Genomic DNA, 18,375 nt, shown 5'->3' with positions numbered 1-18,375 from the left:
GAATCTCACAGACAGCACCACGGCCATGTACTATCTGAACAAACAGGGGGGCACTCACTCTCCAGGGCTGTCCAAACTGTCCCAGAACATTTGGAAGTGAGCTCTCAAACACAACATGTTCCAGGGGAACTCGATCTTCTGGCAGACGTACTCAGCACAGATTTCCCACTACCAATGGAGTACGAATGGCGATTACACAAAGACATCGTCGTCAATGTTTTCATAGAATATGGCTTCCCAGAGATCGACTTGTTCGCAACTCTGGAGAATACTCAATGCCAAGATTACTCCTCCAGGTATCCCCAGAACCGTTCCAAGGGGAACAGACTCTGGATAACATGGTCATGGAAATCTGTTTACGCTTTTTCCTCTGACTCCCATACTCAACAAGATAGTGCACAAGATGTACCAGGAACCAGTCACCATGATATTGGTGGCCACCATGTGGGCCCGCCAACCCTGGTTCGCTCATCTGATGGAGATGTCTCTATCTCCTCCAGTGAAACTGCCTTCCCTGTACAACATGTTGTTACAAGACAAAGGGGAGACTCTTCACCCATGCCCGCCGACATTGAACTTAGCGGCCTGGCTCCTGAAGTCATAGAGTTTGGGCACCTGCAACTCCCTCAAAGATGTATGGACATTCTCAGGGAGGCAAGAAAACCTAACACTCGATATTGCTATTCCTGTAAGTGGAAACGGTTTGTGCAACTCTAAGAGCATCAACCCTATTGACTGCTCTCCCACACACATTGTTTTGTACCTGCCTCATTTACATGACTCAGGCCTGGTCTTTAACTCTCTAAAGGTTCACTTAGCTGCTCTTTCAGCCTGCACTACATCACAACAGAAGGTGTTGTGGTGGAAGATACCAGTTATTAAGGCTTTCATGGAGGGAGTGAAGAGAATTCACCCTCCCATTTCTAACCCAGCTCCCGGATGGGACCTAAACATGGTGCTGACTAGATTTATGGGGTCTCCTTTCGAGCCCATGCATAGAGCAAGTCTTAAAGATCTCACCAACAAGACTGCCTTTTTAATAGCTATTACTTCCATCACGAGAGTAAGTGAACTACAAGCGCTCTCAGTTTTAGACCCCTTTGTAACAGTTCACAGAGATAAGGTGGTTCTGCGCACTCACCCTAGGTTTGCGCCTAAATTAATTTCAAAGTTCCATGTGAACCAATCCATAGAACTACCAATGTTCTTTCAAAACTCTTCAAACATGGGAAAAAGAAGCCTGCACACACTAGATGTAAGCAGAGCAGTCATGTTTTACCTGGAAAGAACTCGACCACTGAGAAAGACGAATCAGTTTTTCATTTCAGTGGCAGCTGGTAGAGCAGGAGACCCGGTCTCCAAATCCACTATCTGTAGGTGGATTGTCAAATGTATCACACTCTGTTACATTCTTGCTAAGAGAGAAATGCCCTTCAAGCCTAGAGCACATTCTACTCGAGGCACTGGGGCTTCCATAGCATTCATTGCAAATGTTCCCCTTGAGTCCATTTGCAAAGCAGCAACTTGGAGTCCTGAACACACCTTTACAAAACACTATTGCCTAGACGCTCACTCTAGGTCTGATTCTCAGGTGGGACAAGCAGTACTAAGACATCTTTTCACTACTGTTCCTTCTCACAACCTACCTCCAACTCCGGGTACTGCTCACTAGTCTATGCACAGCATGTGATTCTAAGCAGATTAACAAGCATCAGAAGACATGCACTACTTACCGTAAAAGCATTTCTGATTATTGTATCTTCTTAGATTCACATGCGCCCACCCTTCCTCTCCGCTCGGAAGGAAGGAACATAGACGTCTTACTACTTCTCTCTTTCTGTACTCACTCACAATAGTCATAAGGCTCCCTCACGGCAAAAAAATGCAATCACAGGGACCTCGACGTGTGAGGGATTTTGGGTACACTACACGTCATGATAGGGATAGTGTTACAGGCACGCCCATGTCGACGTCCTCTTTCGATTTTCGAAAGACAAGATGCAATACTCTGCGGTGACCACTGGATGTCAGACTATATGCACAGCTTGTGAATCTAAGCAGATACAATCATTGAAATGCTTTTACAGTAAGTAATGCATGTCTTATCATAGATGAGGATCCTGTGGGAATAACAGCCATCAGAAAGAACCTTATCAGATGTAAGTCTTTTTTTCTTCTAGGTTAGACTTTAAGGCAAGAAAAGAAATGTTAGGAGATGAAATTTCTGAAATGTGCACAAATTACTTTTTTATTTCCAGATATAAAAGTAGGTTAAGTCTCCTTATTTCCTGCACGATATTGCTGAAAGGGATTATTTTTATTTATTTTTACTATAGCCAGGGATCCACAACTGCATTTGAAAGAGGGGATGAAAAGTCAATTGACAGAAGCAAGCTCTGCAACCTCGAAAGCATACTGTGTGTATCGAAGAGAGATCGACCCTGACATAGATGATATGGCCATGGGAGCAGACGGTGGGACAACGGAAGAGAAGGCGACAGAGGAAGCAGTGATTAGCCCAGCTATAACCATCATGCAGCCGATCCTGAGGTTTCTGCAGCTGCTCTGTGAGAACCACAACAGGGAGCTTCAGGTATTTGGAACTGAGTAAAGAAATCCCCCTTACAATGTTGTCTCTCTGTGTCTCTATATATTGTAGCATGGCAGAACAGGGCACACTGGAAATTGCAATCTTTTACTCATGCTCGGCTAAATGTTTTTTTTTTGTATGTACATTTTTCCATATGATATTTCTGTTGAGCCTGCACTTCACATTACCCTGGAACCAAAAACAAAATTAGCAAATAACCTTTGAGAATCGAAACGCAATGTTCAGTCCTTAAGGAGATACCTCCAACCCCTGTTCAGATCGTGCTAGACAGGCTCATGAGTTCATCGTCGACGCAGATGTCTCAACCTTGATCACATGACTCCATCATTCTGGGAGTCTCCTATTCAGAGATGATCAGAATCACCATCTTGCATGACATGTTTAGCTGTAATTTTTCCATTCTCACTCACCCAAGTCCTTTCCCTGCAATGTCCATACCACATGACACCTCTGGTGTGCTGCAAAGAATTGCGACCTGAAAAGCTGTTAGTGTCTCTCTTAAATTAAGCAATTTGAAATAAGCAGATTGCTTTGAAAAACATGATGCACATATCAGTTCATCAAAAAACAGGTCTAGAAACCTTTTTCATGAATTAAAATGTAGCAAGATTTGGATCACCACTGTGACGAGAAGCTGTCAGTATAAACTGCACCAAATCACCACCGTAGTAGTATCAGAGCGCCTATGCTTGCCCATAGTTTCCCCTCTCCAGGGGTATACAGACGTTCCCATGCTGGAATAAATAAAATGCATGAGGGGAGGATAAGAGGATGGGAATGCGGGAAGTAGTTGCTAAAAACGCAGGGTTATATAGATGCAACGGGCAAGAATGTTTTGTTATAGTATTGGTTGTCAGTTGTATAACCATGTAAATCACGTTAAATTAAAAAAAAGGTTATTATTAAGAGTTTGTTCATGTCACATCATGCTAGACTTTATTTTAATTTGCAGTGGTGGCTTACGTAGAACAATTCTATCAAAGTATAGTAAAATATAGCCTTCCATAGTGAGAAAGTATAGAATGACATCCGTATGCAGGGTGTGTCAATTGGACTACGTCAGTATGAACGTATTTTGAACTTAAGCAATAAATGTAACAACTTGATCACTCTGCTTACTAACCCACGAATGTGCAGCTCACCATGTGCTCAACGATGCGTACTTTTCAGTGCCACAGCACTTTTTGTAAAAATAAGTCTTTTTGTTAGTGTAATTAAACATTTCTTTTGAGATAATTTGTGTATCACAAAGTGATTTAGTCCTTTAAGCTATCAACTATCTAGCTCCGCTGCAATACAGAGACCCCACGTCACGCTTCGGGTTAGGGTAGCCGTTGACTCTACTTCTCTCTCTCTCATTGCATCCACCCTCTAGAGTCAGGCCCCCGCTTACAAAAAGAGGGTCCCGCCCACTCATTTTTCTTTCCTTTTTCATAATGCTGCATAGTCCTGCTCGGCCTAGTCCTGTGGGTTGGTGGGTATCATGTGTGGCGTGAGGGGGCCTGTCCTGCATATATGGGGCCTTGACAGGCCATGCATTGGTCAGTAGTAGGAATGCCCCCCTTCACATTGCATTGTACTTGTATAGCAACATTGTATTGTGTGATGGAACATGTACTCAGCCACATCCATATTCGTTGTCCTCTGTGGCTCTCCATGTATGCAGGCAGGGTGCTATTACATAGCATCATGGGTGGATCCAACAAAGCGGGTGCAGCCGTGTGTTATTGTCAGGGCAGCTTCGCACATAACCTGCACAATCATGGAGTGGAACAACTTCCTGCTCCGGTATGTCTCTTCAGATGCCTAGGCGGGGGGCAGCCAAAGCCACATGGATGCAGTCTAGTGCAGCAATTACATTTGGCATGTGGGCTTCTCCATAGAAACGCACCTTTGTGGCATTTATATGTTCCAGGGTAGTGGGCATGGAGATGTGGTGCGAGGCATGGCACGGGAATGCCTCTAGCACCTGCCAAAGCACAAGTAAAAAAGTGGGCTGGGACTTGTGTTAAGAAAGATTTCCATTCCATGTGTAATTTTCCCGTCAATTGTGTACCCCCAACTTTTTGCTGATGTTAAACACCATAGTCTAACACCATAGTCTGACTTTGCCAGAGTAGCACAGCCTTCTGCTGCATTCCCCTGGGCTTGTCTCTCACTTTATCATGGGGAAACTGACATGCCCTTAAAGACAGTCAGTACTGGGAGACTTTGTTTCCCTTAGTCCATGTCAATGTTGCAACTTTTCTGCAACATGTTGCAAGTGCACAATGTACCTTCCAGTATAGTGCACTTGGGTCGTTCTGTCATTTCTAAAGGCTCTAGATACTCTCCAAGGATTTATTAGGGGAAGTGCAGGTGTGCCTTGGACAGGTCTGGTGGCAGCTTATCTTTTCATATATTTGTAACCCTTTCAGGCCAGATAAACCACGATTACTGCGTTTGGCACAAATAGCTGGCATTGCTCCAAAATGGCCATGCCACATGGTTCTTTGTCCTTTGGCCATCTTGCCCCTTCACCTTCCCCAGGTCGAACTGACCCGGGTCAGTCCTTATTTGGGCAAGCATTCCCCACGAAACGCCAAGCTTTTGCAGGCTTCTGCATCCCTTAGTGTGTGTGCTTCCAGGATGTGGGCTGGACTGTCTGGTTCCAATACACATCCTGGGTGCCAGAGAGTCTGGTGTGCTGTGAATGCCTGGGGCCACCATGGTCCATGATCGGTCCACGTATGATATGCCTGTATCTGAGCAGATCTCCCATTGGGTCCTCTTCGTTTTGGCGCAAAGTAGATTTTGGATAAGGGAAGGCTCCAAACACCCATACCATGTTGTGGGAAATAACCTTCAGGAGACAGGCAGGTGCTGAGAATTATATTTATTCCAACTGGATAAAGGGTCCTTAACAAATCAAAACATAATGTCCTCTGGTTCACTTCACCAGGGTTTGATCCCTTCAGAATATGGTGAGGCAGTCCTCAAGATTATTCTATATCGTGGTGTCTGGATAGGCCCACCACTCTGGCCTTCGTTCCTCCTCTTCGTTCCTTCCCTGCAAAATGAGAGAGCCTCGTCAGTTTCTTTTGGCGGGCTTTTATGGGCTACCTTAGCATCAAGCCCCCAGCAATTGCCATCAGCCCTGACCAGCCGGCATCCTATTGGCTGCTGCCGGATTGACCCGCCTCCCATAAAGGCTGCCGTGCCTGCATGATTCCATCCAATCCGCTGGGAACTGTTGAGGCAATCACGTGACCCAAAATATGGTCGCGTTGGGTATGGGTGGGCCCTGGCTCCAGGCGTCTTCCAGCCGCGATCCGCGGCTCGCTGAAGGGCTGATCGCCCCCCTTCCTTGTCAGGGAGGGTCTCCGTTCCCCTCCCGTCCCTAGGCCTGGGATCTCCCACGGGCGAATGCGGCAGCGACGCGCCGCGTCCCCGAGCAACGGCCCGCCCTCCGGCAGGTAAGTGCAACGGTGACACACCGCGTCGCCGAGCATCGGCTCGGGCTCCCCCGCTGCCGGCGCAGGCGACTGCCGCGAGAGGAGCGGTCGGTCCGCTCTTGGTGCCCCCAGACCCAGGTGCGCCCATTACCCCCTGCGGGGGCCAATGCGCATCCCGACACATGTCGATCTCTGGAGTTCTCACTGAACAAAGGATAGGATCCAAGTATCCTGAAACTAAGAAGCCGAGTCGAGGAACCGCTCGTGACCCGCCGGAAGGTTTGGCACCCTCAGTCCGCTGTCATCCCGCTGGACCCCTCCGCATCTGGTCGTCCTAGAAGGTTTGCGAAGACGCTTCGACCCATTGGAATAGTGGGACCAACTATTCTCTGCACCTTCAACAAACCCTGCAAGTTAGCCTTCTCGGAAGTGTCCCTGGGCCAACCAATTGGCTGACCAGCTTGCGCAGGTGCTTTGCTCTGAAACCGCCACTGTTTCAAGGAGGCCTTTGAAACTTGGTACATCGCAAGCTCTGTTTACCATGTCACCCAGCCATGGTGACGAACTCTGCAAACTCATTGCAGCTGTGCTCCTCTGTGCCCTGAAGCCTGCTACAGCGGAACTGTCCTGATCCATCTAACAGGAGCAGAGAAATTGCCACTGTCCCATTTGGGAATCAACGCTGTAACTTCGTTGCTGAAAGCTGCAAAGCCGCGAGATTGCCGCATTTGAACCTGCAACCGAAGTGGACTTGACTGCCGCAGTTTGGTAATTGCAACCCTAACCGGTGGCCCCTAGCGCATCCATCTATTTTTACGCACAAGTGACCTCTAAAGGCCCCTCTCCTTTCCACTGCTAGTGCAAACTAGCGAACTATTCCCAAGTCATGGAACCTGCTCTGCCCTGTTGGGAAGAACCTCCACGAAAAGTGGGAACTTAGTCTGCATCACCTCACCCACCTTCCTGAGCTGCTACAGACCCTACAAAAGACCCTGTTTCGGCCATCTGCACTACCTTGTGCGCCAGCATTGCAAGTACATTGGAGCAATAGGCTCCTCTCATTTTAGGGACTGGACTGCTTTCAGTTAGGATTGTGTTTGTTGCAGAATTGCCTAAAGACTCTTTGCAGTACCTGCTTCCTTCCCTTTCTAGGCTGTGGACCCATTTTGTGCATTAACCCTTTAGGCTACTTTGGTCTTGTATATATGTATTTTAGTAGGAATGTGTTGGTTTAGAAGTGTTACTGTTAATAACTATTGTGTTGAAACTCAAAGGCCTTGAAATAAATGTATTTGTATTTTTTAATATATCTATTCCTGACTGGGAGTGATTTGTAAGTGTCCTTTACTGTGTGTGCTCATTGAGGTCTTTTAGTCACCCTCACCTCTCCTGAGACCTAGTCTCGACCGCCGCCAATGATACCTTGATTTTTCTGGCTTGTCCAGAAGGTTGCCCCAAGAAACTAGGCTGGCCTTCTCAACCTCTGCCCACCAGGTCAGAGTTTAGAAATCTGTCTTAACAATTTGGTGCACAGCGGTGGGATAGAACTGAAGGTATCCAGTGGTGCACACTAGTGAAGGCATTTCAGATTACCCCTACCGAGGACACATAGTGACCTAGTAGTAATAACTGTAAAGGCCGTAGACCTATCTAATATAATGGAAACAAGTACCTTTACAACCTTAAATGCTTCTAGATCAGAAACATTGAGAAAGATGTGTACTGAGAGATGTTTACTTGATCAAGGTACAAAAGTGGAAATGATTCAGAGAATCATGGAATGGCAAGAGTTGCAACTCAGTGCCATAGCCTCTGGTGAGAGTGCAGAAGGAGGTGGGGCTGCTCCCACTGGCAGAACTGACAGTTCTGTCGCTGCCCTCATTCATGGTGCCCATGAGGACCTGGATGATGTAATGTCCAATGTTTCCTCTGCAAGCTCTAGTGCTGAGGACATGCTGGAATTCAAGAAGCAAGAGCTGCTGTTTAGGCAGAAGGAGCTTGAATTTCACATGTCCAAGCTGAAGATAGAGCAGGCAGAAAAACAGAAGGACAGGGATCACCAGTTGGGACTGGCCAAGGTTCAAGTTTCAAATGGATCCAAGGGATCTGGACATGGGGCTGGGTCCTCCTCTTATCCACAATGTCTTAAAGATCTGCTCAATGTGTATGATGAGAAGAATGACATTATGGACTGGTTGACTGCATTTGAGAAGTTCAAGAGGTTGTAAATGCTGATAAGATTGCATGGTTGCTCAGCAGACTACTCCATTCTGTCTGCAGTGCTATTATGGAAATGTCAAAAGCTGAAAGAGTAGATTTTGCAATGTTGAAGCAAACTCTCATCTTAAAGTTTGGGAAGACTCCTGCCCAATACTTGAAGAGGTTTAGAGAGTACAAAAAGAATGAAGGAAGTACTTGGGTGTCAGATATGACTGATTCGTTAAAGAACTAGACTGGGTGGGTTGAAGGCTATAAGGTCTCCACCTTTGAGGGCATGATATGTCTTGTCATGCTTGAACATATTTTTGCATCTTGTTCACCTGAGTTTAAGCAATTTGATACATTTGATGGAGTTAGATCCTAAGAAACTGGCCATAGCAGCAGATTTGTGGGTGTCACATAGAGTGTCCCATGAGGACAAGACTCATCCTGGTAAGCAGGAGGAGGGGAAAAGTCCAAAGATAAGGAGGGTGGGTTAGCTGATAAAACTTCCTCCCAAAAGATCCACAAAAAGAAATGCAAAGGTAAGTCACAAGAGAACACACAGGGTACTGGAGGTTATCCTCCAAAACAGAACTCTGGTTATAACAAGCCTCCCTATGTCCCAAGACCCAGTAGATCTTGTGTGGCTTGTCGAGCAAGTGACCATGTGAACGGTGACCCCAGATATAAGGTCAAAACCTTTGGGGTCCACTCTGCTAATCTGGCCTTCTCCAACTATGAGGAAGAATGGATTACAGGGGCATCCTTCACCTCACACTCCTTCCCCAGTGGGATAGATTCTGAGGTAGTTTTAGTTTCCTGGGTTCTTGGGAGCCTAAAGTCTCAGAGGCTTATGCTAGGATTCCTGATAATACCAAGCACTACTTTGAAGACAGTGTGCTGATTAATGGAGTAGATACTCCTGCCCTTAGGGATAGTGAGTGCAGCAGAACTGTAGTGGATTCTATCTTGGTAGATCCAGAGGAAGTTGCCAGAGCCCCTCTGTTACCCACTAAGTTGGCTGATGGCCCACCTCTAAAGTTCCCAGTTATGCCTGTACATCTTACTATAAATGGTACAGTGGTCAGGATTCCAGTGAGCATTCAGAGAGATGTCCCAGGAAAGGTCTTGCTGGGGAATGATCTCAGAGCTTTAGGGCTTGTGGCAGAGACAGTAGAGAGGCCCTGCACAAGGTCACAAACAAGGGCTGCCCTGGCCAAGACCATTGCAAAGCCCAAGCCAAAGGGGGAACCCAAGGTTAAAGGAGTAAAGAAAGACAGAAGAGGGAAAGAAAATATTCCCCCTAACTCACTTACCAGTGAGGTGGAGGTAGTTGGTCAAAACCTGAACCTGGTGAGGAAGAGGTGTTACCTGATGTTTTTGATCCCAATGACCATCCTGAACTACAAGGTTTGTTAGAAGGTGGTCCTGACAGAATTGAATTCAGTAGGGGTCAACATGAGGGTCCATCTCTGGAAGGCCTAAGGAGACAGGCCTGCTCCTAGCTTGGAGGTGAACCTCCTGGGAAGCATAGGATTTATTGGGAAGGTGGGCTCCTCTACAGTGAGCCTACAGAGGCTACAGCAGTAGCCATAGGAGGTTGGTGGTTCCCCTTGCTGTAAGACCCTTCCTCTTGCAGTTGGCGCATGAAGTACCCCTTGCTGGTCACCTTGGTATCAAGAGACCCAAGCAAAGGTTATCCATTCATTTATACTGGCCCAAGATGGGGGTGCAAATAGAAAGTCACTGCAGGAGTTGTGCCACCTGCCAGTTATCTGGAAAAAGTGGCACAGCAATCCAAGCTCCATTGGTACCACTCCCAGTTGTGGGGGTACCAATTGAGAGGGTAGGGATCGACATTGTTGGTCCCCTTGATCCCCAAACATCCTCAGGCAATAGGTTTATCCTGGTGCTGGTCGACCATTTTACCAGGTATTACCAGGTATCCCAAGGACATCCCATTGAAGACTGTGGGCCTCATTACGAGTTTGGCGGAGCCATGAAGCTATTAGCTCCATGGCTGCCGCCAAACTGGGCTCCTTTACGGGGTTCCCAGAATGAGGAATTACTGGGCCATTCCGAGTTCGGAGGGCCTGGTAATGCCTCCCTCTGGGAACCCGGCCCAGACCTTCCCCCTTCCCATCTGAGCCTCCATAGGGCTCAATGGGAATGGGAGAGGGAGCTAACAACGGGCCGATTACGACCGGCCCGTTGTTAGCTCCCTCTTCCCCTCGCGGGACCCGGTAACGACACCTGGTTTTACCAGGCGTCCTTACCAGGTCCCGCGAGGGGACCTCATAATTTCACTGGACGGGTTTAACGGGTCCGCCTCCATTAGCGGAGCCCGTTAACCTGTTCCGCAAAACTTATAATGAGGCCCTGTGACTGCCAAGCCAGTTGCAAAAGCTTTACCTGGCATATTTACTAGGGTTGGCTTCCCTAAAGAAGTTGTGTCTGATAGGGGCAGCAACTTGTTAGGCAGAATCACATGCAGAACCTTTGGGGAACACTACATGCAATTAAGCCTACAAGTGTCAGTACAATTTCACCTTTGGTACAAGCCTGTACTACACAGGAATGTGGTAGCAGTGGCTGAGCAGCCAGATTTATCTCAAGAGTAGAGTGAGCAGTAGAACAATTTACACAAAGGACCAACAAATACAGTGGGCCTCATTACAACCCAGGCGTTAAGGGTTTAACGGCGCCGTCGGCGCCGTTAACCCTTAACGCCTGATTACCATTTTAACGCCTGCTTTAAGCAGGCGTTAAAATGCAAGGCGCTAACCCGCCTTGGTGCTAATTACGGCACCGTAATTTACGGTGCCGTAATTAGCGCCTTCCCCACTCCCATTATGCCCTAAGGGGCAAAAATGGGAATGGGGAAGGGTAAATGGGGAATGGGGATTTACCCCCCCACTCATCTTGGAATGGGGCGGTAAATCCGCCATCCACCATGGTGTAAACAGAGTTTACACCATGGTGGTAAAGTAGGGAACTTACCGCCTGGGTTGTAATGAGGCCCAGTGATTCAAACGAACACTTTCTTAAGGTTTCTTGGTAAAAGAATATACATTTATTTACACAGTCATTTGGAAAACATTACACTAGCAAGAGCAGCTCAATATCCTATACTAATATACTACAAATACACAACCAATAAGTTACTGAACAAGTTCAGCTCCCCTGAAGTGGGAGCAAAATGACACTTCAGTTAAAAAAGGTGTAAAAAGACAAGGGCCCTCATTCCGACTCAGGCGTTAAGGGGTTTACGGCGCCGTAAACGGCGCCGACCCTTAACGCCTGATTACAAGGTTCCCTTTGCGGGATGGCTTTTAACGGCTGCTTTTTGCAGCCGTTAAAATCCATGCCGCAAAGGGACCTTGGCGATAATTACGGCACCGTAATTTACGGTGCCGTAATTAGCGCCTTTCCCCATTCCCATTATGCCCTATGGGGCAAAAATGGGAATGGGGAAGGGTAAAATGGGAAATGGGGATTTACCGCCCCACTCACCTTGGAATGGGTCGGTAAATCCGCCAACCACCATGGCGTAAATGTAGTTTACGCCATGGTGGTAAGGGTACGACCCAGGCGGTAACTTACCGCCTGGGTCGTAATGAGGCCCAAGGTTATAAGAAATGAAGCACAAGTACCTTCATAGGCAGGGCAAAGGGTTTCAGTTAACTGCAACCAGCAATTCAGTTCATAGGCCTGGGCCAAAGTCAATGGTTCAGATACTTTGTATAGGAAAGCACAGTTCTGGTAGTAAACGGTTAAGTCTTTGCCACGGATCTTAGAAGAATTTGGTCAGATGAAAAGTCAGATGTTGGTTTAGGGAAGGACAAGCCTTTGAAGTTGGGAAAGTTTCACAAACTTTCACTGTGGCCGAAAAGATTTCTGGACTGCGTTTGCACAGTACCTTTAAAGTGAAGAAGATCTGTAGCTGAGGCAGTTGTTCCTGGCAGTTCGAGCAGATCTTACTGTTCCCGAGCTTCAGTCATGGGGACAAGAAGGAGGACGTCGGGAGGTTCCTGTACTGCCCAGGGAAGAGGCCACAAGCTTGGCAAAACGTCGGTTTAAGGTGTGAGTGCCTTAAAGACCACAAACTGGTATCCTTCCCAATGGCTATACGGTTTTCCACAGCACTCTGCAGAAAATTTGACCAGGAGGGGACTGTGTCTAGGCGGCTTGCGAGTTGGTTGTTCCCACCAAACTCAAGGGAAGAAGTTATCCTGGAAGGGCTTCTCTGTCGATGGAGTTTCAGGCAATTCGGACCTGCAGCAGGCCTTCACCGGTCGTCCAGGAGTTGCAGCAGTCATCTTCCTTCAGCTCGTCTTCGGTTCTTTCGTTCCAGTGGTCGACTCTGCTTTCCAAGTCCCAGAGACATGCTTTTAAACAGTTTACCCCCATTCATTCCAGCCTGGCTGTCACTCACACAGCAGGGTGGCTGTCCTTGCCAGACAGCCAGCCGGCCAATCATGCCAGAGTGCATTTCGGTCTCCTAGGAGACTAAGCACAGGGAGTTTCGGGCACCTCCCTCATATCCTGTCCACCCCAGACACTCAGGCGCCAGAGGAGGTCTTCAGCACTGAACACCGCCAAAGGACAACAAACAAAGGGACCAAACCTGGTTTGGTGCGCAGAGACAAACACAAGAAGGACCTTTCCAAAAAGAAATGGTGAAAAAAGTTGACCAGAGTCTGTTTTTACAGATAGGTCTTGGGTGCCATTTTGAGAAACATGGCTGACACAATTTTTAGCTACCGTTGTTCGCAGTCGGGAAAAATCATGGTAGTTTGATCTAAACCACTGCCACCAGCCATTTCAAGTATGAAAGGGTAACATTTGACTGTTACATGAGTGTTTTGACTCAGGGGATGATAGGCAACCCCTCCAGCACACTATAGGAAGATAGTGTGTGCTGGGACTGTAAATTTAAAGAGACTAATAAAGTCAATTTAACTTTACATGCTCTGGGAGATAGTAGTCAGTCCCAGAGAGGTATTTAAACCTTTGGAAGTCTGAAAGACATCCCTGTGCCACTGCACTGAAGGTGTTGTGTGACACACAGACAAACATGATGCATATGGAGTTGGATTAAAACTCCATAACCAAAGAACACAAAAGTAAAACACATATCAAAATACATGGAAGAGTGGGAAAAAAGACTCACACTCTTCCCAGGTAAAAAAAATAAAATCCTAGAAATCCAACAAAGGGCTTGGGGTCTCAAAATATAAGGGAAATTAGCACATTCTTGAGAATTCCCCCTAACACAACTTTATGTCAAAGTATATGCAGGCCATGTGGAAGGAATATGGTGCCATCTATAAGTTTTCATCCGCATACCACCCACAAACCAATGCTCTAGTTTCAAGGTTGACAGAACCTTAAAGAGCATAAATGGGATATTCTACTGCCATGCTTACTGTTTGCCTACAGAGGTGTACCTCAGCAGGGTGTTGGCTTGAGCCCCTTCAGACTTCTGTTTGGTCACCCTGTGAGGGCACCCTTAGCAATAGTCAAGGAGGGATGGGAGATGCCCATTCCCCCATCACTACCAACGTAGTAGACTATGTGCCAGGGCTCCGAAAGAGGACGGTACTCCTGATGGGTCTGTCTATTGAGAAACTGAAGGCAGGGCTAAGCACTGGTGAAACATTGGTATGAGCAGAAGGCTGCCCTCATCAATTTCACACCAGGTCAGCAAGTCCTGGTCATGAATCCTATACAGCCTAGAGCTTTACAGGACAAATGGTCAGGCCCTTACATAATGGTGGTGTCACTGGGTGAGGTCAACTATTTAGTGGACCTTGGAAAGGCTGGACATGCTCCAAAAGTGTGCCATGTGAATAGGCTGAAGGCTTTCATCCCAAGAGTTGAAATCTCTGCACTACTGCTGGCTTCAGATGTTGAGGAGGAGGAGTCAGAACCTCTCCCTGACCTGTTCCAGGGCAGTCCTTCAGATAGCTCCATTGAGAGTGTCAAATTGGCCCATCACCTGACTTCTGAATCAACGCTGTAACTTTGTCGCTGAAAGCCGCAGAGCCACGAAATTGACTCATTTGAACCTGCACCCGAAGTGGACTCGACTGCCAAAGTTTTGTCTGGAGTGCGCTGGGGGTCGGTGAGTAATTGCAACCCTAACCGGTGGCCCCTAGCGCATCCAACAATTTTTACTCACGAGTGGCCCCTGAGAGCCCCTCTCCTTTCCACTGCTAGTGCGAACTATTCCCAAATCTTGGAGCCTCCGCTGCCCTGTTGGGGAGACTCTCCACGAATAGTGGGAACTTATTCTGCATCACCTCACCCACCTTCCTGAGCTGCTACAGACCCTACAAAAGACCCCTTTTCACCCGACTGCACTACAGTGTGCGCCAGAATTGCAAGTACATTTGAGCAATAGGCTCCTCTATCTTAGGGACTGGACTGCCTTTCAATTACTATTGTGTTTGTTGCAGAATTGCCTAAAGACTCTTTGCACTACCTGCTTCCTTCCCTTTCTAGGTTGTGGCCCCATTTCGTGCATTAACCCTTTAGGCCACTTTGGTCTTGTATATATGTATTTTAGTAGGGTTGTGTTGGTTTAGAAGTGTTACTGTTAATAACTATTGTGTTGACATTCAAAGGCCTTGAAATAATTGTATTTGTCTTTTTAATAAATCTACACCTGACTGGGAGTGATTTGTAAGTGTCCTTTACTCTGTGTGCTCATTGAGGTCTTTCAGTCACCCTCACCCCTCCTGAGACCTAGTTTTGACCGCCGCCAATGCTACCTTGATTGGTCTGACTTGTCCAGAAGGTTACCCTGTTCCAAGAAACTAGGCTGGCCTTATGAACCTCTGCCCACCAGGTCAGAGTTCAGAAATTCGTCTTAACAACTTGCCATGTAGCATGCCCACAGTGTGCTAGAAAATGCCACTGACTAGAAAATGTAGCACTGACAGGAGCTTCAGCAGCAGAGGTAGGGCAGTTGTGATATAGATCCTGCTCTGGATGTTGTCGTGGATCGTGGAAAGTACCTCAACTATCGTCTCCCTGTTCAGCCAGTACAGGGTAATAAGTTGGGCATTAGTCAATGCCCAGGGTGAAGGTCTGATCCGGGGAATGGTCGCCTGCCTTGCATCGCATCTCCTCCTCTTCCTCTCTGCGCCATGTGACCTGTGCTGCGATTTCTGCCCCTGCAGCTCAATGTGGAGCAGGAGGTGCTGCATGTCCTGGTTTGTGGGTGCTAGTGGCAGCATGGTGTTGTAAAATGTTTTTGGGTCAGGCGTGGGCCTTATGTAGTCTTTCTGATTGGATTGGGTGTACCTGTGAGTGGATTTCCATCTCCTGTATGCATTTACCACCACCTTCTAGGTGTTTTTGACAGAATTACTGCCCATTTTCGGTTGTATTTTGGCAGTATTTCAACAATACATGCAGCAGAAATACAGTTTTCCAACTTGGTGATAATTCCACCCACGAAATAGAACCAATGCTAATTCTGCCTGCTATTGGCATTCTGCCAGTTTTCATTCTCCTGTCGTTAATTACGCCCGCAGAATTAGCGCCAGCCCCAGATCCGGCGGTGTGGTAAATGTGGCAGTAATTCCATTACCAACACTTTTACCACATACCAGCAAACTCATAATGAAGCCCATATGTGTCTAATTAATATAGATACTGGTATTGCAAGGCAGTTTTGAAAGAATGTTATGTTCGAGATCAAGCAGTGTTGGGTATGTGATGAGCTCAAGAGTGTGCTCGGGCAATACTGACAGACATGTTAGCTTAAAATACCTGCCATGTCTATTTATCCTATTGCAGGTACATTTGTAAATAGTATTTCTGGTATCTAGAGTCAAGGTGATGGCGTAAGGGCCATGGTCAAGAGGACGCTGCACGAAAGGGAGACGTTAACCCTGTTGGACGACCTGGACGGGCCAAGCATCGTTCGTGGTCTTGACCCATTCTTTACTGTAAAAATGTATAATGCGCACCAGGGGACCCAGAGATTTAAGGGTGCAGGCATACACGCAGAAAACAGGCATAGGACAGGTTATATAACCAGGGAAATAGTCAGCCAAGCCGAAATTATATTATCTGAAAAGCAGAGTCTTCAACTTTTTCTTAAATATGGCAGTCAGTCAAAGTTCTCACAAATCTGGCGGAATTGCGTTACAGGCTTTGGATGCAGCTGCAAAAAAATGACCTTTAATAGTGTGTGTGAGGGTACATTTAGGAATCTTTTTTTTTTAAACTTCTTTTTTATTAGTGGTCACAACAGATATAACAGCACTTACTCAGCATCATTTCCAGCATATCATACAGTGGTACAACTTATAGACATTTAGGCAATGTACTGTCCGAAAGTAGTTCACATAGATACACCCAGAAGGGGCCCCAGATGTCCTTTGGTCGGCTCGTGCCTGGTTGGGTTAGAACGTATTGCTCCTTGCATTTATTAACATACGTTAATTTGCGTAAAAATTTGTTCATGCTCGGCGGCACAGAGCTTTTCCAAGCCTGCAATATACATCTTTTTGTGACAGCACATGAAACATTGAACAGCCTTCTAACTTTTTCAGAGCATTTCCAAATATCCCCGAACAGTTACTTTTGAGGAGTCAAATGCGGGGGAATTTGTGTAATTTCTGCAAGCATTTCGGCCACCATCTCCCAGAACCGTACCAAGGCGGGGCACTCGCAGTACATATGAAAAGATCCCGCTTGTGGGGAACCGCATTTGGGGCAGTTGCCTGAGCCATCAGGTGCAAATTCGGCAATTTTAGCAGGCGTGTAGTGCAATGTATTCAGGATTTTGTAAGTGCACAGTATCTGCCCCATTTGTTATCAGGTATAAGAGTTTGCATGTCCCCCAAGCTCAGACAGTACAGCTCTCAGGGTCTTATTCGTATGAGTCTCTGTGTCGTGTGTCAAAAATGACCGATCGGGTGGGGGCGTGGCTAAATCCTGTCTGATATCCTGCAAAATATCAGCACATCCTGACAGAAACTACAACCACGGGCAGCGGAATCCCCAGGGAACGGATCGCTGCAAAACCATCTGGAATCAGAGATCGATATACACCGAAAATGTTGCCGAAAGCTAGACATCTTGGAACCGAACACTGAATCCAAGATGGCCACCTGAGCTGGAAACTAAGTGGCGTGCACACAACGCAGCGGAGGTGTCTCCACAAAGAACACCCCGTAGTGATTGAGCGGAAGGCAAGAGATCTTACCCTGCACCCAAACCTGCGTTAATAGAGGCACAGAGGACTGCGGACAGTGGGACAGGAGGAGGCAAAGACCCCCGCCAGTCCAGGCACCAACCCCTGTCTTGGAACCGCACCGAACCGAAGAACGGAGAGCCGCACACGGATGCACCCCCGGAGGCCGCTGGAAGTGAACGCACAGCGAAGACCTGTGATCGCTGTGATTGCGTGGACCATTGCCAGCGCAGGACCGGACGTCCAAGCCCGCAACCCCTGCAGCAATACACCATAAGAACTGTTACTAGGTCCAGCCAGTGGAAGCAAAGCAGAGCGGAGGCTGCGCCTGGTTCCATGCAGCCACATCATAACTGCTAACACGGCTGATTTCATATACGGCGGCAAACCACATGAGCCAAGACAAATTTGATTCTGAATTCACACCTAGTTAGCTGAAGGGAAGCAGAAGACGAAATCCAGCCTGCAAACACTGTAAAAGACGCCCTGCAGCTTCCCCTGCCGCCTCGTACTGAAAGAAGAGGGAGACATCGCCTCCCCGGAAGGGAGTACTGCCATAGCGGGGCCGGTGTCATACTACCCGTAGCTCCGAAACAAAGGTGGACTACGTGGAGGTTGTGGGCGCTCTGTGTAACGTAGAGCGCCTGCTGCACCCCATTGTGTTGGCGAGTGATCTGTGGCCCTGCACTGCTTCCCAGGGACCCAAAACAGCAGTAAGGAGAGGGGGAGGCGGGAAATAACTGGCAGAGCCACTGCGGCCCATAGTGGGAGGAAACTAGCGTGGCAGGTGGAACCCTTGTGGACCAGACCTCACTGTTCTGGGATCCCTTCCGAGAGGCACGGCCTACATCCATCTCTGGCCCATCTCGGGGCTGCGGAGCGCCCTGCTAACCATAGCACGCGAGGCTACCCGA

At 47.6% G+C, this 18,375-nt stretch overlaps 1 protein-coding gene across 9 annotated transcripts in view; it reads left to right on the top strand.

Moving 5' to 3' along the window:
- ITPR2 (inositol 1,4,5-trisphosphate receptor type 2) overlaps positions 1-18,375 on the top strand; it is a 4,412,221-nt gene that overhangs the window by 3,444,774 nt on the left and 949,072 nt on the right. For all 9 annotated transcript variants that reach the window (XM_069628470.1, XM_069628469.1, XM_069628465.1 and 6 more), the window contains one exon: positions 2,337-2,593. In XM_069628470.1, coding sequence (XP_069484571.1) covers positions 2,337-2,593 — 257 coding nt within the window. The remainder of the gene's footprint in view (positions 1-2,336; positions 2,594-18,375) is intronic.

The sequence above is a fragment of the Ambystoma mexicanum genome, chromosome 12, assembly GCF_040938575.1.
Source record: "Ambystoma mexicanum isolate Mex_15411 chromosome 12, UKY_AmexF1_1, whole genome shotgun sequence".
Taxonomy (NCBI): Eukaryota; Metazoa; Chordata; class Amphibia; order Caudata; family Ambystomatidae; genus Ambystoma; species Ambystoma mexicanum.
The sequence above is the reverse complement of the archived record's forward strand: the minus strand, read 5'-3'. Positions and strand labels throughout refer to the sequence as shown.